This window comes from Saccostrea cucullata, unplaced genomic scaffold (assembly GCF_032062105.1).
Source record: "Saccostrea cucullata isolate Sc308-1 unplaced genomic scaffold, CSIRO_AGI_Scuc_v1 ctg7954, whole genome shotgun sequence".
NCBI lineage: Eukaryota > Metazoa > Mollusca > Bivalvia > Ostreida > Ostreidae > Saccostrea > Saccostrea cuccullata.
Window position 1 is genome coordinate 3,494 of NW_026927008.1, and position 23,052 is coordinate 26,545.

At 34.3% G+C, this 23,052-nt stretch overlaps 2 protein-coding genes across 2 annotated transcripts; one reads left to right on the top strand and one right to left on the bottom strand.

Annotated features, from left to right (window-relative positions):
• Window positions 1-12,985: 12,985 nt before the first annotated feature.
• LOC134273249 (heat shock 70 kDa protein 12B-like) lies at window positions 12,986-15,349 on the top strand. Its single transcript, XM_062755437.1, has 4 exons — window positions 12,986-13,406; window positions 13,497-13,727; window positions 13,812-13,956; window positions 14,092-15,349. Exons 1-4 carry the CDS (start codon window positions 13,086-13,088, stop codon window positions 15,135-15,137), a joined length of 1,743 nt encoding a protein of 580 aa, XP_062611421.1. The 5' UTR covers window positions 12,986-13,085; the 3' UTR covers window positions 15,138-15,349.
• A 1,077-nt stretch (window positions 15,350-16,426) lies between these two features.
• Window positions 16,427-20,617, bottom strand: LOC134273248 (peroxisomal sarcosine oxidase-like). The gene is made up of 6 exons (XM_062755436.1): window positions 20,401-20,617; window positions 19,771-19,953; window positions 19,420-19,548; window positions 19,150-19,299; window positions 17,086-17,161; window positions 16,427-16,767 (listed from the first exon to the last, which is right to left on the bottom strand). Exons 1-6 carry the CDS (start codon window positions 20,485-20,487, stop codon window positions 16,640-16,642), a joined length of 753 nt encoding a protein of 250 aa, XP_062611420.1. The 5' UTR covers window positions 20,488-20,617; the 3' UTR covers window positions 16,427-16,639.
• Between the last annotated feature and the right edge of the window lie 2,435 nt (window positions 20,618-23,052).

The following is a 23,052-nucleotide window of genomic DNA, read 5'->3' on the forward strand; positions in this document are numbered from 1 at the left end:
CATATCCACCACCACTTCTTTTCTCATTTTCAAAGAAATCGGAGATGAAATCTTCGGATATACCCTTCGGTAGCCTCAATACTCTGATACTATCACAGACAGGAGTTGTTGTCGTTTCTATAGTGTTACAAAAATGACAAAAAAAAATAAATTATAAGCCAGAATCCATAATATACTAGGTGATAGAATTAAATTCTTCAACTTGAAATCAAGCTATAAGTAATGATATATGACAGTACATTTCCTGCAAGATGAGGCAAAAATCATCAAATTGATACAAGAGTGTACCCTCTTTACACATAGGCTGGAGTTTATATGTATGATTTTTACAGCATTTGGCAATACCCTGTTTTTTCTGGTATGACCGGTATGACCTACTCAGTATATAACTGATTTTTCTTTTATAATAATATTTACCTCATACTATTTGGTCTACAACATTGAGCATATATTGAGTATACTTAATTGGAACAATAGAGATTGGAGTGCTTCCTGTTCACTCAGTTAAAAGTAATTCTGAGCAATTTTACTAATTTTATAAATCATAAATTGTATAACAGTTTAAATTAACATCTTATTGTGTTCTTGATCTTTAAAAAGAGCTTCTAAGCTTAGCAGGAATCATCATATGAAAATGGACAATTTAAATGTTAGAGTTGCAAATGATTTATGAATACATGTATTTCCATTTCTATTTGTTTTCTCTGTGATCACTCTTTGAAAGAATGTTGAGTTGATTTCTTAATAAACAACAGGGATGTAATTTTGCCAAGTGAAAGGACATGAGCTAAATAGACCTAATATTTAATATCAGACCTTGTACAGATGTCCTCCCTGGGTCTATATCTGATCCCTGGAGAATACTGGATTGTTCGTCCTTGCTGTATCCTCCTTGGATAGGATGAGGAGATTTCATGGTTGAGGGCTTGGGTGGCAATTTAGGAGGGAAATTATGGCTCTCATAAGAGGGCGGGGCCATGGCTCCAGGCTCAGGCATGGGCATGCTGGGAAAATTCTGATACACTGTAGGAGCCATAGATGACTTAGAGGACTTGGGGTCAGAGGATATAACCTGTGGTTCACTTCCAGGGGGAATTTTGTGGGGCAAGCCACCACCAGGACTTGTTGTTGGACCCCCAGATGGATACTGAAATGGTGGACTGGATACAGGTATGTGCTGATTGTATGGATTGGAATGCATCTGGTCGCTCTGTGGAATTGAAGGCATGGATACTGGTGGACAGTGACTGGGATATTCCTGGTATCCTGGATATACAGGGAAACTTGAAGGATATCCCGGCATCTGACCTGACGCTGATCCATGTTGATCATCCTTTCAACCAAAACATAAAGTACAATATTATGAATATAGAGAGATCTGGGATAGAAATGACAAATCTGACATGTTTAGTTAAATTGGGGGTCCTTATGCCAGAAAAAAAATTCAATACAATTTTCATCTTTAACATTAAGTAATGATGAGACAATGAAAGATATTGGTGTGTGTGAAGAGTCAATCATATTCGAAAGTGAAACATACACTGTCTAATTCAAGATTCACTGGGAACAACAAATAGAGTATCCAATGACAGAAAGATCCAAGAGAACTGTAAAATTGGAATTTTAATTCTTCACAGTGAAACAGATTACAAGGGTATAATATGAATAGCAGGGATCTATCTACGTAGATACATGTATATTGCTTCCATGATTACACTTCAAGGTATCACACCGGTAATTGACCAATCAAAATGAACTTAGTCAAATATAAGGTCCATATATATATAATTGATTTTCTTTTCTTTTGAGACGTTTTTCTATTTTCTTTCATGCCATTTTTACAACTTTGGTACCTGTGCCTAGTAAAATTTATGTACTTTGTGAATAAATAAAGGTTTTTGACAGGAACTATTTTTTTCATGGCATAGGAGGCTACTTCCTGTAGTGCACTCGAGGTGTTTATAAACACAGTGAAAACACGTGGATTTGAGGGTAGCCCTGTTTGCAGATGGAAAAAGTTCGAAAATGCCGTGTGGGTACCCTGTTTTTTGGTGTCAGCTAATGTGACAGGTAATGTTTAACACCTCCTGCTAAATATTTTTTCATGTAAACAAATACCTGATTTTTAACGATTTTTTATTCTATATAGAATTATATAGTGAGAACAATTACCGGTGTGATACCTTGAAGGTGATTATGAAAAATCATTTTAACCCTTATTTAAGACATTTTTCATTTTTAAAAGGCATATTTCAACAAAATATGTGATTTTATTAACTTTTTGTCTGAAAACACACAATTTTAAAATTAGAATTAGAATTTACATTATTTTTCACAGATTTCTGTGTAAAAATTAACAATAGGTTATTTTTTACACTCAATACTTTAAAATATGACTAAAAAGGTTGCATTATGCATCTAAAATGTGGAAAGAAGTCAGAGAATATTGTTTTTTCATTTTATATGACTTAAAGTTATTTGCACCAGCTGACCGCAGTCAATTATAGTGTCTATACAGACTTTGCGGTAAAGGGTGTTAAAGCTGATTTTTCAAGAATAGACTAATTCTAGGTTTGCGAATGAATTTTTAGCACAAGCGACAACTGTGATAAAATGTAAACAAGTAAAATATGTTCTCACAGAATGATAATTTCTACAGACACATGATTTATTTTTATTTATTAACACCTCCAGTGTTACATATATTACTGCATTGGAAGAATAGGAATAATGAAATGACTCAGATCTGTCTAATAAACTTAATGCATAAGCTACAGAAATATTTTTTTTACAGGAAGGAAGGTTATGACCAAACAATCCTTAAATACTGTCAGGGTCTGCATGATAATACCTATTCTGAGTTATAACCATGCATCATACATGTAGTGCAGAATGTCACTTAGCACCATGGCATGCCTCTTGTGGTTCTTAGGACTTTATTCATGCTTTCGCAGCTGACATTCATGTTTTTTCAGTTTGTCGGAGACTGTTTTTTGTTATTTTTTCATTTATATGTAGGTGTTGACTTCACTTTTGCATTAAGTCTCAGTCAGTGATGCTTATATGAACATGATCTATTAAGTATATCATTGTACTGAAATATTAATAAATTCCAAATTTAACTGATGAAGAAATTTGGCATATTTACATAATTAAAATAGCAGAATAACTATAATTCAGCTAAAAGGTGTACCTTTCTTCTCAGATCACTTCCTATAAATTTTATCAGCAGTTTTTGTACACCCACCCACCTAAAAGAATCATGGAGGATGTCCTGAATCTGGTCTCTGTGATGCATTTTGTCACATAGAAAAGTGTTCAAACTCATAAAAATGTTTAATATTTATATTTTGAAATTTAAATGTTTATTTTTTTATGTAAATTTGTTGAAACAAAAAGATATAATCTTGCATAAATCATGGAAATTCATTAAACACCTTTGGAATTCCTGAGTATATCCATGAAAAGAGAATAATTATGCATGTTAAATTGAAATTTCATGGCTAATTTGTGTCTTAAGAGAAACCCAGTTGCATAAATCACAACAATAAATTACATCTGAATTGTTGTCTCCAGTTTTTTATCATCAAAGCCAGTTTAATGGAGTGTGGGAGCTGTGAAGAACCTCCCTAGATGCTGATATCATTTTGACTGCCCTGAGTTACAACACAGCATTTAGATAAACTTCTGCACAGCAGCTTGCAGACACATACATAGGCTTTATTTGGAACATAAATTGACCAGATACAGTTTTCATTATCAACCTAGTATTTAACAATTTCTGTATTTTTGTTCATTCTTTGAAGGGGAAAATGCAACTTTGTTATGTAATAATTACATAATGGTCTTAGACTTGTAAACTCTTTTCTGTTTGTGGTGAAGAACAAAGCATATACTCTCCACAGATAAAAAATTGGTTGCCAAGCTTATTCTTTTAATGATGAAATTCTGCTTCAAAAGATGCACAAAAAACTGCTTCCAGAGTGCTCTGTGTGTTATTCTTGACTGCTCTGGAGTAAGGGAGATAAATGCTTCATATCTTCAGAAATAAGGGGATTTAGATCACCAGACTTAAGAATGTTGGGGACAATTATTTAATGAATCTCAGGTGCAAAAATGGAAAAAATCGAACACCTTCAAAGGTCCTTCAAGGTATCACACCAGTAATTGACCAATCAAAATGAACTTAGTCAAATGTAGGTCCATATATATATATAATTGATTTTCTTTTCTTTTGAGACGTTTTTCTATTTTCTTTCATGCCATTTTTACAACTTTGGTACCTGTGCCTAGTAAAATTTATGTACTTTGTGAATAAATAAAGGTTTTTGACAGGAACTATTTTTTTCATGGCATAGGAGGCTACTTCCTATAGTGCACTCGAGGTGTTTATAAACACAGTGAAAACACGTGGATTTGAGGGTAGCCCTGTTTGCAGATGGAAAAAGTTCGAAAATGCCGTGTGGGTACCCTGTTTTTTGGTGTCAGCTAATGTGACTGACAGGTAATGTTTAACACCTCCTGCTAAATATTTTTTCATGTAAACAAATACCTGATTTTTAACGATTTTTTATTCTATATAGAATTATATAGTGAAAACAATTACCGGTGTGATACCTTAACACATTAAGTGGGGAAATCTCAACATCAGTACTGGACCTGAGAATATAGCAGGGGGGTCTGGAGGGAGACATATGCCCCATGTACTGGAACTTTTTAGATAAATGTTGCAAGAATTTGCATTTTGAGAGCCTACTGTATGTGTGTGTGGGAGGGGGTCTAATTAGCACAAATAAATATATTTTTAGTGTTAAATTTATATACTTAATCAGAATAATTTCTATAACTAAAAGGGGAATTTTAACTTTTTTTTCAAAGGGGAAAGGTACTGTTTACCATGTTTACTGGTAGTTAAACAGCCAGGATAACCTAATAAGACAGTTTTACTGCATCACTAGTTTTAAATAATCTGAAAGTTATGTGGCAGAGTGTTTTTAATAAATATATAATTAATAAAGAATATTTATTTATCTCAAAGTGTTTTATAGTTATCATTATCATCATTGCACTTTTCACTTTGCATGTTACTAATTCTGACTGGCTGACCTTGTCGACCTTTGACATTACGAGTAACGTAGTTTTATTGGCCAAGGGTTTTGGCGGTAAGTTTCTATTGTTCAATGTGATGTGCGGGGGTACTTCCTTCTCGCATGGACAGCCAACGATACCGGCTGTGAGAAGAGTCTGTCTCGACCATTACATATTCAACATTATACATTTGTGTTTTACAAGATTTCAATTCGAGTACTATACAGATCACATACAGTAAGTCTTATCTATTTTTCTACTTTTATCTTTCTATCTTTACATAATATAATTTCTTTGATTGAAAGAGAGAACGAGTGAATTTTTAAGTTTTGAAATAAAGTTCATTGTCTCTTGTAAAGTATTATTATCAGTAATCATATGATTAGCAATACTAGATATAGATATTGTAATTTGTACAGTAAGACGGTTCTATTATTTTTATGATCAGCTATGTTGTTTTCAGATTACAGCTGAACCGGTGCTTGTTGTTTTTATATAGGTTCAGTATATAAGTAATATTTGAACAACTTGTCACTAGCTTCTTGTAGCAGTCAGCCTTATTCCATATTGGTCTGCTATAGGAATTATTACTTGTTTCAACATTTTTAATATACTTTGATAAATTATCCAAACTTACGGAATTTCTATCTAAACACGATTTTGTTAATTCTGTAAATTATAAGAGTTATTTCCCTTTTTACGCATTCATGAATTTGGAACATTTACAATCTGTTGAATCTATTTTTTTAGTAAAATCTGTGTCGATATATGAGGACTGCATTGAATATATTGTTTGATGTCATTAAGCGCTAAGCGCATGCGCAAAGTGCTTCTTAGGTAGGCATCGAAAATTTCCACGGTCTTTTTATCAGCGCCCCCTATCGATCAAGTTTATCTTTTATCAATGCCCGCTACCGAGCCTATGTATTTTCAACATGTTTGATAAAAGAGAATATATAGGTCATCCTTCGAATGATAATTCTTTTCACCGATGAATTGATAATACTATATCAACAATTTATCAAGTTCATGTTTATTGTCCGTCAATTATCATACAATTTACTCTTACAAAAAAAGATAATCATTCTGTGTACATGTGTTTTATTAAATGCTGAAATTTTCAATCCCTGGTCGGATTCTGCTCGTGTGTAGACTGTGTAAGCTGTAGGAAGCGTAATTAAAAAATGTGTAGGAAAACCCGAACCGGGTTGGAGATTTCTAAACTGAAAATTGGGATTGTATAATTTTTGAAAATCAGAATTCGAATTCGTATTCATATGATCTAATTAAAAAAAGTTTTGTCTGTCATGGTACCTTCTCGGCAAAACAAACGTGTTTCTCCGAGCTCGCTTGGTGCGTTTGACAAAGTTTTCCATCGCACGTGTGTATAGACCAAGGCAAACCTTGCGGACACAGGTATGAGTATTGTTTGTTAGGAGACTGGGCAACCGTGATGCTATGGACTCAAGAAATTTACACCAGTTCCATAATCAGACAGTGCAGTTTTTTTTGAAAAAAAAATCATTAAACACTGTTAAACATGTTAAATCTAAAAGTCGAATATCTTTGGATATGGGGTAACCCATGTTTATTATTGTTTAAAATAAATGTTGTATATTATGTTCGATTTTAAAATGACGAACTCCATTTCAAGGAATGATACAGCACTAAGCTTACGAAATACACTGAGCAAGTTATGTAACACTTACCAAGTCGTCTAAAAATATACAACTGGAATTCCCCGACCCTCTGTCGGCCACTTTTAGTGTAGGAGTTATCATGATAGTTGTTAATTAGGAGAGTCGATATTAACTTTCATGTGTACGGAAATGTGGATATATAATGGCGGGTCTTATCTCTGAACAATATGGTACTTATTAATAAGTACTGGCAAACACCAATTATGTCACAAATCTTATTTCTGCAGTATAATTCGAAAAAGTTAATACAAGTACCTTAAAAAGATTTAATGCGCACGAGAATTTAAAAGTCTCATTAAAATTTCAATGAGAATTTAAAAATCAAATTGGAATCTATTAGTAGTACATGTACGATTTAACTAGGTTCTAAATATAGTTTGAATCTTCATTTTGTATATTAATTTCCTAATTTTTCACGCCATCTTCTGGGCCTTTATTTCAAACAAATTACATGTAAATACAAACGAGCCTTGTTATTATCACACTTGCATTATGCAGAGGACTATCAATGATTTCACAGCATCTCATTATCCATTAGTAGCACAAATTTTAAACTTGAACGCATTTATATAGATAGTCTATACTTAAATAATTTGTAGTCTTTATTTGTAACAAAATATTTTGAAGCAAAAAATTCCTTAAGACTGAACACTTGGGTGTGTGGCTATTTCATTCCTGTCAGCATGACATGTTTTACATGATCATGATGATAGTGAAAAAAAGAAGCATTTTAAAGTATTTCCGCCAAAATGAGTCGAAGGAAAATACTCTCTTTCTAAGTAGAAGAGTATTTAAATTAACATATTTACTTTACAAACAAATATTTACAAATCAGCTTCAAATATTACACGAGAAAAAGAATGGTCAAACGTTTTTAATTTTCGGTTCAAATAAATTATAATTCATGTGCATGAGAGTCAGAGATGAAGGATAAGAATGGTTTTTCATCAAAATGACAAAAAGACAAATGCAATATCCTTATACCCAAATTTGATATTATAGCCAAATTTTTTTTCCAAACACCACCACTTTCCACATTTTGAAACTATACTACGGCGTATCTGTGGAAAGTGGGGGGGGGGGGGGGCTAAACCTACGAAGATATGTTCAATGTCTATACTAAGTATACTAAGCCCCCCCCCCCCCCCCCCTGGTTCCGACGCCTATGTAATGAAAAAGAAGTAAAGTCTTCGGGGATTTTTGTTACATGTTGATAGCAACATGCTGCACGATGAGGGATTTGTATCAAAATAAATGTGAAATATTGAAAAAAAATATTGTTTTGTTATTCTACTGTACCATATTCAATACAAAATTTAAAAGTTCAATCAAGAGCTGAGTTTATTTCAATTAAACAACTGAGTTCGCCGCCGCCGCCCCCCCCCCCCCCCTTTACCGCTGACCCGTGAAATTTTTACATGTGCTTATTCCAATGCAATAAGGAATTTAAATTCTGATGAATTTCAAATTCAACCCATGCTTAGCGCTTTCCAGTACTTTGATTTACTTATTGTATTTTATTTCTTATAGGGCCGATATTTTCACTTTATTGACTGTTTATATGTGGAACGAGATCCATGGCAATAAAGAATCCATGCAACCCTATAACTGTGTTTTCTTCAATATGACACGGTCACAGTTATATCTGGCTAAAAATGAATTCAGAAAATTCTTCAGGTGGTATACTAAAAGTAAATCCAGAGTGAGACTCAAATTCAGGACCCACTGTTAAGAAACTTTATTTCCTCTAATCAATATTAAGTATGACACTTAGATGGTTGAGGATAATTAAAGTAACTGAAACAGTATTAATTTTTTTTTTTGTTTAGAATTAGTATGATGTCACATGATGAAGGTGTCAGTGAGCCCTTAAATTATTTCCATTAGAAAAATAAAAATCCACTTTGGTCACAATTAAATTAAATCTTAATATCCAAAATGGCTCAGTCTTCCTATCTTGCTTGTATCTTCAGTTTTGACATTTTGTTTACTTATACTTGACAAACAGAATTATCAGCTGCATTTTTTAATCTCTTTCAATTTGAAATGAGGAAGTTTAAACCCTATCTATAAATCCACATATAATATGATTATATACCTGTATGTAAACAATAGAGTGTCTGGAACAGATATCGGATATAGTCAATTACAGTTGTATATGTACACGTACACATTTAAAAACGAAAAACACTTGAAACTATGAGGGCATATCTAAAATATCAAATGTTTCTCTTTTCTCTTATTTTGCCTGTGTCAGAGTCAGATTTACAAAAGTACCGGGTAATGACTGGGCTTTCAAAATTCGAATAGAATAAGAGCATGAGAAAAAACATTTTGCAAAACCTTATATCTTTGAACAATTTTTTTTATATGCAAAAAAGACCTTGTCTATTAATTTGCATGCGGCCAAAGGAAATCACGATGTACAGTTAATGTGTACCAGGGCAGTAGGAACTTCTTAGGTCACTGTAGCAGTGCGATACGGACTCAAACAGCACTATAACAGCTCTGTTGGCAAACTCACATGATGCATATCATATAGAGTCATGGATGCAGTCAAAATTGACATATCGGCACTTGCACAGAAGTCCCAAACATATTTTTGTTAATTTAGCCCCCCCCCCTTCCATTTGCTTTCGAGGTCTATGAGTGCAATGTGCATGACATGAAGTGACACCTCGGTCTTGCATGTCATGAGCACTTAGTCTGAGCCCAGTCAATTGTAAGTTTGTGACCATTAAAAGCATTTCATGGTACTTTTAATCAAAGATTAAAATTTAATCTCAGTAATTTCATAAATGATCACTATAAGTATCACTAAGATTTTTGTGTTGCCATGGGTGATAACTCTCAAAAAGATGACCAAGGCTCTGAATAATTTTTATTATGTCTTTAATTTTTGAGTTTCCAGCTGAACTGGGACGAAACAAAAAATCAGTATGGTCAAGGTAGGGCTCCCAAGAGGGATTGTCATAACGAAGGTAAGAGAAGATACATATACCCAATTTTCCTCTCGAGGGCCTCTTGAAAACAACAAACTTATGTAAACAAACTTAAAGGAGTATAGTTCAGACAAAGGATCCAAATCCAATGACAATATGATACTAATTGAGTCAAGTGCACATCGAATGTAAATAGATTCTCCTACCTGAAGCCAAGCATCAGGAATGTTAGATCCAGAGGAAGGAGCTACGTGTAAAATCAGGTTTCCGACTTGAAAAGTGCTGCGATTTGTTACCCACCATTTTGCTTCTGTAATTTAATTACATACTACATGAGACAATCCAACATAAGGGGTTGACCATTTGATTTTTAGGTGGGGGGGGGCGCAAATGTTTTTTGAGTCAGATTATTTATTTTCATGTCGGTGAAGGACAGATTATAAATTTCCAGTAAGATCAAGGACAGATTATTTATTTTCTTCTTCACTGAAAAAGTCTAACAACTTTACAAGCAAAAAATAAAGTAAAAAGAAAGAAAAAATCAATCGAAGTCGACAACTCTAATTCATAGGGTGGGGTTTAGGGGACTCAGGGACAGATTATTTATTTCCAAAATCTGCTAACCCCCCTCCCCCCGAATCAAATGGCCGTCCCATGCATATATGACATATGTATGTATCTAGGTATTCAAAATACTGCTCGGGAATTGCCTTTAGTCAGTACACTTTGATAACTTACGTTCTGCATTCTGAAATAAGACAAGCCATGCTGTTCCGTCGCTTGCTGGCTCGGCCCGTTGACACTGAAATAACCTATAAACATTCTGGGGTACCGTTGAAGGAGGGGGAGGGAAGCCCCCCACAATCACACAGCGGGAGCTCAGCTCCTCCCGGAGCTGGTTCATAATGTATCCCCCACTCATTGTGATGATAACCCATTTATATGAAAATCTACCAGGAAAACCCGGAGGCACAACATTCTCTGAAAAGTTCAATTTTTCTACTTTCGTTTTGATTTCACAAATTTCTATTAAAAGAAATCACGTGAATAAGAATCGTCACGTGAGTTACAATGAATAAAAAATAAGTATTTCAGTTTAGCTGAATAATATTATAAAATTCACTTAGTAATATTTAAAAAAATGTTAAAACTTAATGTTTTTCAAAGAAATCTTGGAGCGAAAATAGACCCCTTTCGTACCTGTCTACCCAAAATTTAGGAAAACACCGATTCTAAAAATATCTGTACTTTGCATGAAGCATAAAGAAAATCCAAGGTTTGTTGAAGAAAATGATATATTTTTCAAAGATAATTATTATTTCGTTTAACTAAAGAATTCATTCGATAATATCTGTCATTTAACATATTGTTTAGCGACAGCTTCAAAGCGTCCTAATTCAACTTTCGGTTTCGATATCATATCATCTCAAAACATTTGTGATGAGCAAGGTGAGATTTTGATTTAACGTTAAGCATGTTACATGTAACTAAGCAAGGTGAATCATAACTGTAAAAAATATACGTACCACTGAAACAATGGCGTCGGAATCAAATTGAACGTATGTGTTTGTGTGTGTGTGGGTGGGTTCGACATTCTTTCAAAAACTACCACTTCTTTTACTAAACACTGCAACTGTAACGTGTCTGAGGATTAGGGGGGGGGGGGGGGACTAAACCTACATCCCAATGTTCAACACCTATATTATGTAAATTCTTCCCAGGTGTGAGAGAATCTGTCGTTACTGCACCTCAAGTCCAACTGAGGATGAGTTGCATTTTTTGCTAGAATGTCCACTTTATAATGACTCAAGAAGAGAGTTTTTAGATAAAATTTTAAAACCTTTCCTAATTTGATACTTCTTAGCAATGTTGACCTATTTACATGGTTATGAAGATTCTGAGTTTGTTGTTTTATTATGCCAACTTTTAAATGCAAACTTCAGTTAATAAGAGAAAACAACATAGTTCAATATAGGCATATTGCAGATATTATACATAGGCCACTTATAATGTACATTTTATACATCCTAAAAGAAGATAGCTAACTCTCTGTTCATTATACAATGTTTGTTTTGTTTCGTATATGTATAACTGATGATTTTGGACATTCTGTATGCTCCACTGTGGGCCCAAAGTGGTTGAATAAATATTCTATTATTCTAATATCTTTGTCCCCAAAAACTGGGCTTAACCCCCCCCCCCCCACCCTCCTACCCCATGTCCCGACGCCTATGTGAAGATGTATAAAATGCAGATGGACATCTTTGTTGAAATCAGGCACGTGTCATAGTATCGGTTAAGGGGGGGGGGGGGGGGGGTAAAAAGAATTGAAAACTCACTCGATCGAAAAAAAAATGACAAAAAAGGAAAAATACCCTAAGGAAATTCTATTTCTTGGGGTTCGAGTTCCAACCTCTATTCACAATTTTATTTATGCTTTACCAAACCACGATTCCCATGTGCACGATTGTTGACTACATGTTACGAGCTTGGAATTGTCCATCAGTTCTGGACATACACTTATGTATGTTATGGTAATTTTTCAAAATTGAGAAATAAATTCCTTATATAACTATGCTATCAACTTTAGATTGGTCAGAGAAGGTGTTTTGGGGCATAATTTGTAGTTAAATAAGACGAAATGCATATTTTAACCTCATTTTCAATGGAAAAATTTGGAAAAACCAGTCATAAATATAGGAGTTTTATTCATATTCGACAAAGGGAATGTATCCAGATTTACTACAGTCTCTAAACGGTAATTTGTATGTTCATGGCCTCTTCTTTAATAATAATGATATCAAATTTAATATAGGTATCGGGATTACTTTTTACTTAAGTATATGATTTCAAATTGAATGCCATGAAAATGCCCTATTTTCTACATAATTCTGAAAAAGCCTTAAAGTACGGGAAAAAGAAAGATTAAAGATTTGAAAATTACATAAAGTTTTCTCTGTTTAGAGAATCATGGAATTCAGCTAGGTCCACGTAGTTCACTATCGCACCATCAAGCATCAGACGATAATCGACTAAAGGGCCAATGGCGCGCGCTGCGATAATGAAACAATGGCGCAAGAACGATGACGCGACGGTTTGATAGCACGATGACGATGATGCCACACGCAGCAAGAAGAAGCGAAAGCGTGATGGCGATGTTCATTATCACACCATCGTAATTGCATTGTTGTTCCATGGCATTACTGTCATCGCACCATTGCTTCATGATCGTCATCGCATCAACGTATTGATAAAACCTCTTTATGGTGCGCGATATAAAACTACATGGCTCTATCCGAATTCCATATGATTCCATAGTAAGCTCTTGTTCAGTCTTGATCTGTTTGCTGCACAGATGTCAGCCTCTGGAGGTACACCATATGTTGTGGCCATTGACTTTGGAACAACCTACTCTGGCTATGCCTTTTCCATGCGTGGAAACTTCTTGAAAAACAACGAGAAGAACATCAATGAAATATATACTGTTCCTTGGAATGCTGGGGAACTACTGTCAGAGAAAACCCCCACCACTCTACTGCTCGACGAAGACCAAAACTTTGACAGCTTTGGATACGAAGCTGAAAACACGTATAGCAGATTACCAGAAGAAGAGAAAAGAAAATATTTTTACTTTCGTCGATTTAAAATGATGCTGTATGACAAAGATGGAAATCTGGTAATTTTAGAGTCTCCAATTTGCCATTAATATAATCTTACATTGTAATGAAAATATCATTGTACAATTCTTATTATTTTTATTAATTAGAAAATTACCAGAAATACCAAACTCAAGGATATGACAGACAAAGAGATGTTGGCCATAGAAGTTTTTACCCACTCCATACGGTATCTGAAAGACCACTTTTTGAAGAATTTTGAAAAACAGAATTTGGAGAAGGCCCTTTTGCCCTTGGATAAAGAAATAACCTGGGTCTTAACCGTGCCTGCTATCTGGGATGAACCTGCAAAACAGTTCATGGAAGAAGCAGCTGAAAAGGTATTTATCCGCCATTTTGTTTCGAAATGTCTTCTATTCGTACTTTAGAAAAAAATCGGCTATATGTTATACGTTCTTTGTTAGGCTGGTATTTCAAAATCTTCCCTGATGATCTGCTTGGAACCCGAGGCTGCAGCCATGTATTGTAAATGTTTACCTATAGAAAAAGGCGGAGATTGTCTCAGTGCGATGCAGCCTGGCAGAAGGTTCATTGTCTTGGACGGTGGAGGTATAGATGTACCAATGCTTTTATCTGATACCTGGAAGTTTTCATTTAATGACTTTATACCTTAGATGAAATTTTAATTAACATAGAGAATTTTTGAAGATCTAGTCCATTTGAATTTTTGATAACATATTTCAGGTGGTACTATAGATATGGCGATACAGGAAGTAACAGACGATGGAAAACTCAAAGAAATTGACCGCGCTCAGGGTGGTGACTGGGGCGGGATTTATGTAGACGCCCAGTTCAAAGAAATGCTGGAGGAGATTGTTTCTAAACCGATCTTTGAGGCTTTCCGTATGAAATTTACTGGAGATTACATAGATTTATTCCGATTTTTTGAAAGTAAAAAGAGAGAAAAATCTACGGGTAAAAAAGTGCGCATGCAAGTTCCACAGTCTCTACTGAATATATCGGATGAAGATATTGAAACTTTAACAAGGGATAAAGGTTTGGGCGATAACGTAACATGGAAAAGGGATAAAATTTTTATTGAACGAACGAAATATGAAGGATTCTTTAATCACGTTATCAACAAGATTGTCCTTAAAGTTGAGGAAATGTTGTTATCGGAAACCGCGCAAGGAACCGACGTAATTCTTATGGTTGGGGGGTTTTCTGAGTGCGACCTTCTACAGAGGAGGATACGAGAATCATTCCCATCTTGTAAAGTGGTGATTCCCCCAGACTGTGGTTTGGCGGTTCTGAAAGGGGCCGTTATATTTGGTCACGATCCCAAAATGATTGCCGCCAGAGTGGTCAAGTATACTTACGGAGTTAAAACCAACACAACCTTCATTGAAGGCACACATCCTGAATCAAGGAGAAAGATCATGAACGGAAAAGTTTATTGCAAAGACAAGTTCGATATTCACGTAGAAAAGGGAGATACAATCCATTTTGGTCAGAGCACAGACAAAACGTACAACCCAATTTATGAAGACCAAACTGCTGTCGACTTCAGAGTCTTCACGTGTACCCATAGGGATCCCAAATATATCGATGACGAGGGGTGTACGGAAATCGGTTCCTTGACTGTTCCTATGCTTGACACTAGGGGAGGAACCAGTAGGAAGGTCAGGGCCAAATTCCACTTTGGGGGAACTAAAGTTACTGTTGAGGGCATTGATGAAAGGTCTAAAGAGCCAGTGGATATAAAATTTGACTTTCTGGAGGGCTCGTAATAACACTAGACTATTTTGTGGATTTGAAATATGGCATATGTTTATTTTTTATAAAAATTATATTGCTCAATAACTAATACCGGTAGTCAGGTGTATATAATTTGTCCTATTATTCATATGGATCGAAATTTTCTATGCAATGCTTAATCCACTGAAATTTTTATAAGACTTATTCATGTTATTGCATTAGTATGTGAGTTGTTTTTATATTCCAGTGCTTTATCTAAAAAAATAATTTATGACTTGTTCTTATATTGCTTTCTTGGTGGATCCTTATACTAGTATCTACAAACTTGACTGTATGATAATTTATTTTAGAATATTATCTACCGATTATCCACAAAATTTGTAATACGGTTGTAATAGATTGGGCAACATACGTGAAATCCCTATAAATACTCTCTTCATACATGTATCAAACGATATTGTTTTTGAGGTCAGTATGATAATTTGTTCACCTGAAGAGCATTCACCAAGCTCGAAGAACTGAGTTCCTTAATATTTTTTCTACTTTAAATTGATGTCAGTTCCTTTGTACCAAAGCAATTGCAAATTTAAGGTCTTTGACATAATATGCTCCATAAAAATATATGTTTCAGCAAACATTTCATTCTTGATGTTGTGTGAATTTGAGGAACAAATGCAACAAACGTCGGATATGCTATACAAGTACCCATTTTGCACTATGAAAATCTCACTGGCACGGAGCAGAATATGAACCAAATAATAAAGTTAAATGACAACAGTTCTAACTCTCAAAGCCCCCCCCCCCTCGTTTTTTTCTAGCTTTATCTGTTACATGTAGTCTTAGAGCTCATATTTACACTCAATTATTAATCGCACTTATGACGCCCCATACAGGTCCGTGGGAAGCAATTTTTTTTTTGGGGGGGGGGGGGGGGCACAGCCATATATTTTCAGTTGGAGGCACTATCATCTACCAAATATTCCTCTACAAGCAAAAAAGAAACAAAGGCCATCAGACGTTTTTATTGAAGGGGCTCTAGCATGTAGTAGCTATGTTTTCTACAGTATACTACATAAACAATCATTAGAATTGAGAAAGAAAAGGTCCACATCGATGTAACATTTAGGGAATGAATTTCTATATGGATATTGTATATATAATTCATTGTTCTCTTTTTGTTTTGTTTTTTTTATGTTTATATTGCTTGACCCATATGGGTGTATTATGCAATAAAGATTATTATATATCGGCAAAATTATGGGGGGGGGGGGGTGTTAATTACATATATGTAATTGAATTTCAAAGAAGATTAAGAGCTACATGTAGTAATCAAAAACTTGGCATCTTCATTCAATCCGATAAATTTATGTTTTTTATTAATGTAAAATTCTATACTAACGATCGCGTCATCAAATCAACACAATAACTGTGGATAGCATGTGACCTGTGCGTATACATGTTGATTTTTGATATGCATAATTTTATTCATTAAAGTTAATAATATTGGGCAGCAGGTAGATTTTTAGCTCTCGTCCTATAACTGGTGTTTGGGAGGAAGAAATCTTTGGATCCGACATCGTGACAAATCGTAGGAGGGTTTCTTGTTGAGGACAAGTTCCGTCAGTACTTTACCAATAACGGGGGCCAGCTTAAATCCATGACCTGTTTTAAAAGACATGGTTGAAACATGAATTTAAACAATTTTCCAGTTTTTTAAGAAATTGTTATGTGAATTACTTGCAATTACTTGCATATCTTTCATTCCTATTTTATTTTACATTTACATTCTCTTGACGAAAGAAGTTGCAGTAAAGGTACAAGTAATTCTAATGCTAATTTTTTAAATACAATATTTAAAAAAATATATATCATGCTATTATAATTACAATATTTCAATCATTAATTATTATAAATAACTTTGTATACATAACTTAACACACTCGAAGTCTTGAAACAGTATAGAGAGATACTGTATATTACCAGAAAATCCAGCTCCTATGATTATGTTTTTCCACTTGGGATGGTTGTCTAATATAAACTGCCTGTCTGGAGTCATCTATAAAGTAGAGTGATTGAAAACAGAAAAGGTAGAGAAATTATGTACGAGGGCTGTTCAATAAATAATATCCTCGGTGCTCAGAAAGAAGCAAAAGACGCTTTTCAATAACAGTCTTAATAATTTAACTTAATATTTTTGTTTCAATTAAAAAACATGTCGATAAAAATATTTATCCAACTTCTGATTGTTTTTAGAACTCATTTTTGGGTATGATCATTAGTATACTGGAAAATGGCAGATCTTATGATTTCCTGGACTAGTTTCTTCGTTCTGAAAGATATTTTTTTCAAGTTTGGAAAATGAAACAAGTTAAAAGGCGATAGATCTGGCGAATATTGTTTGTGTGAAAAAAATCACTTTCTGTTTATCCCAAAAACTCCTTTACTCTTCGTCATGTTCGTGACGTGCGGGTTTGGACGCTGTCATGAAGAATTTAATGTAGTGGAATCCTGACTCTGGTTCCTTCCTCTCATTAACCTTTCCATGCTTTCGATTTTTTTTTTTTTGCAAAAACTTTGCTATCTAGACTCTTACAGAAATTAAACTGCCTCCCCGAATACGAATTTGAACAAGACAACTAATATTTTAGAAAATTGCATATAAATCTGTCTTTGTGCTCTTGCAATTCTTTGCTCCTATCAGACCTTTGCTGCTTTTGTCAAGTACATCTTATTGTAAATTTTTGTTTCGAGGGTTTTAAGCAATAGATTCAAGTTTCATTATCTGTTTGAATTTCAAACAAACCTGGATAACCACAAGTTTTCATTTTTAAAAAAATTTGTTTAGTATTCTTACACGCTGTCGTTTTTGACTCATTTTTCAAAACATAGGATGACCTTTGAGTATTAAGCTTTTTAATGTCAAACGTTTCTTTAAAACAGTGTGAACTACTCCCGAAATGATGTCTATCAAAGCTATGTGTCTTAAAGTCAAAATCAGTGATTATTTGTTGAAAATTTGCAAACATTACATGAGTTGTTATATTTTTTGTTGGCAAGGACGGTACCCATTTTGATGCCCACTATATAATTTTTTATCATTTAAATCCACCTGCTCATTTGTCTATAAAACAGACTGTTACAGACATTGGTTGCCGTAAATGTTACATATTTCAGTGAATAATTCATTGGGATTCTTAACGAGTTTTACAGGAGCTTGAATGAAGCGTTTGATTTCACTCTAGTTTACTGATTCTTTACCATTCATTTTACACGCAGTGTCTCGAATAGCCCTTGTTTTCCAGCTTCTCACAATGAAACTATGTGATGAAAAGTGGTCACATAAATTGTTATAAATTCATTAAAGATTCAATAATGCGAAAAAGTCAAGCTTAATGTCATATGATACATTTTATCTGTATTGTATGTCATACAGTTCAGGACATTATTTATTGAACAGCCCTTGTATATAAAATAATTTTCCCTTTCCTAATCTTGATTGTCTCACTAAAGTATCATACAATATTATATAAAGTATAAAGTATAATACCGGTGACGGTGGGGGGAAAACGTTACTTATTCAAAGGCTGGAACATATGATTACTAGCTCCCATTCTGTTCTCTGTGGACCCCTAAAACAGTACTAATGATAGTATGCTTATTTGCATTAGAGATGCCTATCAACATTATTAAGTAAAAATTATTTTCATTTTGCATTGAAATGTTTTCTATTACAGTTTTATCAATATGTTTAGAAGGGGGAATAAAATCATGAAATCACCCGTAGTTTGAACATAGGTATGACAAATTTATTTGAATCAATGTTTCCTATGGGCTATACGAGTTACCAGCATCTTGGCATTCAGCTAGTGACACTGGTGAGGTTGAATTTGTCGCACCAAGACACGAAGCAGGAGAAAATGGTCCTGCATTTATCAATTTAGATTTGCAACAGTAAATTTGTATATTTTTAAAATTGGTATTTTTTCTCATTTCAATAGAATTTCATTACATGGGTAATTCATGTCGAGTTTTGTCCCTACTTACCGTATATATGCATGTTTCGGTCACCGAGGGAGCCGTTTCCAGTCCCGGAAGGTGTTCAGACACGTACTTCCGGACTGTCTCAGTGACGTCATCTGTATTCACTGCGTCCCTGTCATCGGGATCTATCTCCGGTCCATCGTGAAGACAGGCCTGAAAGTGCATTTATTTGGAAAATGCTTCACATTTGATGAATGAAACTAACAATAATATTCGGTCCAAATTTTTAAAAAATTCTGTAATCGCATTTTGATAATTTCCTAAATCTAATACCTTGACGTGTCCCGGATATTCAAAGCATGGCATAGCGTATACTTTTCCATACATGAAGGTTGGGAACTTTTGCATTGAATATTGACCTCTCCATTTCTCTTTCCAGTAATGCACGGAGATCCGTATCACCTAGCAAACATCACAAAGAGTGTCAATATTTTAAGGTCTAATTTCGTTTCAGCGGAAGATCGTCCAATTTCATAAGGAATACCTATAACTATTTTAGGGTCTTCCGCTCCAGTGGAGGATCTTCTAGTTTCTTAATAGTAAGTCAGTTATTAATATTAAAAATATTTATTTATGAGCGAGAATATGATTTTGAATTTCTTGTTTATAAATTTAAAAAACTACCTTCAGTGGAAGACGAAGACCCAGAGATGACAAAAACTTGTGTGCCCATGGGCCAACCGTAACTATCACGTGACGAGCCTGGTACCTCGATTTGGAGGTTTTTACGGTTATAATGTCTCCAGGAATTATTTGAAATACCTGTTCTCCGTCGTTTATTGTTCCCCCGTGACGTTTAAACACTTCCTGTGGGACGAAATGGAAAACAAGTTACACATTTTTTTAATAAAGTAATGGGGCATTGGATGATTAACAAATAGATATCCTTAAAATTTTTGAAAAATCTACATTAATGTACAAATTTACAAAGTACATGTACATTATGCCTTTCTAACAAAGAGGTTATGAAAATAGTTTGGCATTTCTTTCTGATCAGAGTAGAAATCAAATGTTTTCTTACAATTATACTTTTCATTTTCCTTTTCAAATATTTTATGATAAAAAAAAGTGCATGTAATTTTATAACGTTGTACAGATCTACATGTACAATGTATTTATGTACAACTTTGGTAAAAAGTACAATTTGTAAGTTGACATCGCAAGCGTTGTTATACTTTAGAAAGAAAGAGAGAGAGAAAGAAGAAGAAAATTATGGATTGATCAGTTTCAAAGATTTTTTTTCTCCAAACACACCTGGAATGCATACAGCGCCTTATTCGCCTTCAGTATCCCCCCGCTGTGGTCAAGAACTCCGATAGCCCCCGTAGGAACGTTGATCATTGGATACTTACGATGGAGTTCATTGTGACTGATGACGTCATGTTCAACCCCATGCGTTCTCAAAGACGTTATTGTATCTTTGATAAAAGGGTCGTCAGGGGTACCAGCAGACAGATATCCACAATTTCTGAGAATTAAGTGACCATAAATTGAAGTGAAGAAGTTATTCTCAAAGACAGATCTGTTGATCGATCACCAGTGAGCTACAGATCTGCAGCTACGACAAAAATTTGCGATATATTGCAATATTTTGAACTGTGTTGCGGTATGTATTGCAATATTTTCAATGTAATTTAAATGGCATTTTCTTACTCTATTTACTCTAATTTACATGCAGAATGTACATATCTATCATAAGTAACCAACACGGAAAAAAAATTGTTGATTTCATTTAAGTTATGCTCTGACATGTTCCCAAAAAACACTTCTGTCTTACTGTTTGGCTTAAAGCTGACATGAACTCTTAAAAAGGCATCATTTTACATCTTTGTACGACTTACTACATTCCTGTACGCCTTTGTCCGCCATATTTCATCGATTCCGCCATATTTAATTGAAAAGTTTTGGTCACTTGTACCTGCTATATAAAGCCTTGTACAATTGTTTCACTTGAGTGATTTTCTAGCCTGGCTGTCGACATGTACACATCTCCGATAGCATAGTTTTTAGAATTCCATAAACTGACCAAATACATGTTTGAAAAGTAAAAATTCAACAAAAACTAGAACTATACCGAGAATTGAATTATTTTTGAATGCATTTGCTGCAATATAGAAAATACACTAACATGGAATACATTCATGTACAGCAAAAATCCATGCAGGTCGAGAAAACGCGTCAAACGCAGTGATGAAAACATTTACCTGAATACTGCTATCGTTACAGGGATGTGCACATGTCGAAAGAATTATCCTATTTTACTTTTATTGAAAAATGCATCTCAGAAGTCATCTGGTCATGTAATCCATTGCTAACTCAACAGTTAAAAATGCTTGGACACACGTGGCCCATGCCGATCATTTTATTTGGTCAGGGAAAATATGAAAGGTTGAAAGCTCCATGGGGTTGATTGAAAAAAATGCAAATATTTTTTTTCAAAAATAAACAATAAACATTACTCTTGTCTGTAAATGTTGTAAATAAAATTTATGAAAACATGGTTTAATTTCATAAAATTTATAATAAAGCATGCATTATAACGAATCATTCACCTTTTGGAGATATTTTCCTATGATAGGGGGGGGGGGGTTAATAAAACATGCATAACACTCTCATACAAATAATTTAAGAAAAACATCTGAAACAGATCGGATTTCTTTATGATCAAATATTATCAAATAAATACTGTGTATTGGCTTTATTAGACCTAATATAATTTGATTTAAAGTTATTATAATTTGATTTAAAATTATCTATAATTTTATGCACAATGAAAGAAAAAATGAGCAAGTTCATATACCCCACGCTCCCCAAAAAATCGAGGTGCTGATATTCCCAGAAAAAAATAAAGGAATCGTAATTTCCTTGTTATATGCACATCTATACACATTGTGTCCTAAATATCTGCAAAGTTTGACGAAATTGTATGCAGCGGTTTATGAGGAGTTGCGCTGACAAACTGTTCATTGAGCTATATTCAAGATATGGCTAAAATCTAATTGAAAAAAATGCGGAATTTCCCGAAAAAATAAAGAATTCGGAATTTCCTGGTGATGTACAGATGGGTGATGTGCAAATCTACACATTGTCTCCTATCAATATCTGTAAAGTTTAACAAAATTCTGTGCATTGGTTTATGAGGAGTTGCGCTGACAAAAAAAAAAACAAACAAACAAACAGGACTGACTGACTGACGGACGGGTCAAAAACATTATACCTCACGCATCTTGGGGTATAATAAACGAGTTTGATTCTGTGGTACAATGATAATGAAAATAGAATTAAAAGTGAATTAAAATTCTTGACATAAATATATAATGATTATTAGCCAAAGCATATAGGAAGAGAGAGCAAACTCCCCGTGAGAATTCCACCTTCTACCTACAATTAGCTTTTTTACAAATTCTTGTCTGTTGTCCAGGTCCAGGTTCGACACGTTTGAGAAGGTATTTGAGATGTAAACTGTGATGTTTTTTTAATGTTTTTTTTTTACCCCCCGCTTGAAAATCGCGAGGGTATATAGTAATCGTTGTGTCCGTTCGTCTGTACGTCCTTCCGTACATGTAGATGTCTGTTACGCTTTAGGGTACCCATCCGCAAATCCTCTTATACCACTGAGTGAAATTTAATGAAACTTTCACAGAATCACAAGTTTATTACAAATTACCATTGTGTACCTCCTATTTTACTTTTTGATCCGACACATATTATGGGTTTACCGACAACAGCAAAATATGTACTTGTCATTATAACCATATAGGAGGCGGGGGCATCATTTATAGAGCTCATTGCTCACAATACTTCTAGTTTCTCTTTCATATTGGGCGTTTAGGAAAATTTCTTGTCCAAAGTAAAATTATTATTCAATTTATGAAGTTTCGACATCCCGTCTGAAAAAAAATCCCT

What these genes read in the sequence shown, in the direction of transcription:
- LOC134273249 (XM_062755437.1), top strand. Translation starts at nt 13,086, where the DNA reads ATGTCAGCCTCTGGAGGTACACCATATGTTGTGGCCATTGACTTTGGA. An exon ending in ATGACAAAGATGGAAATCTG is followed by an intron (nt 13,407 to 13,496) that starts GTAATTTTAGAG and finishes TTTATTAATTAG; the next exon opens with AAAATTACCAGAAATACCAA. An exon ending in CATTGTCTTGGACGGTGGAG is followed by an intron (nt 13,957 to 14,091) that starts GTATAGATGTAC and finishes AACATATTTCAG; the next exon opens with GTGGTACTATAGATATGGCG.
- LOC134273248 (XM_062755436.1), bottom strand. Translation starts at nt 20,487, where the DNA reads ATGATCAACGTTCCTACGGGGGCTATCGGAGTTCTTGACCACAGCGGG. An exon ending in AGGCGCTGTATGCATTCCAG is followed by an intron (nt 19,954 to 20,400) that starts GTGTGTTTGGAG and finishes TTCGTCCCACAG; the next exon opens with GAAGTGTTTAAACGTCACGG. An exon ending in CCGAAACATGCATATATACG is followed by an intron (nt 17,162 to 19,149) that starts GTAAGTAGGGAC and finishes TCTACTTTATAG; the next exon opens with ATGACTCCAGACAGGCAGTT.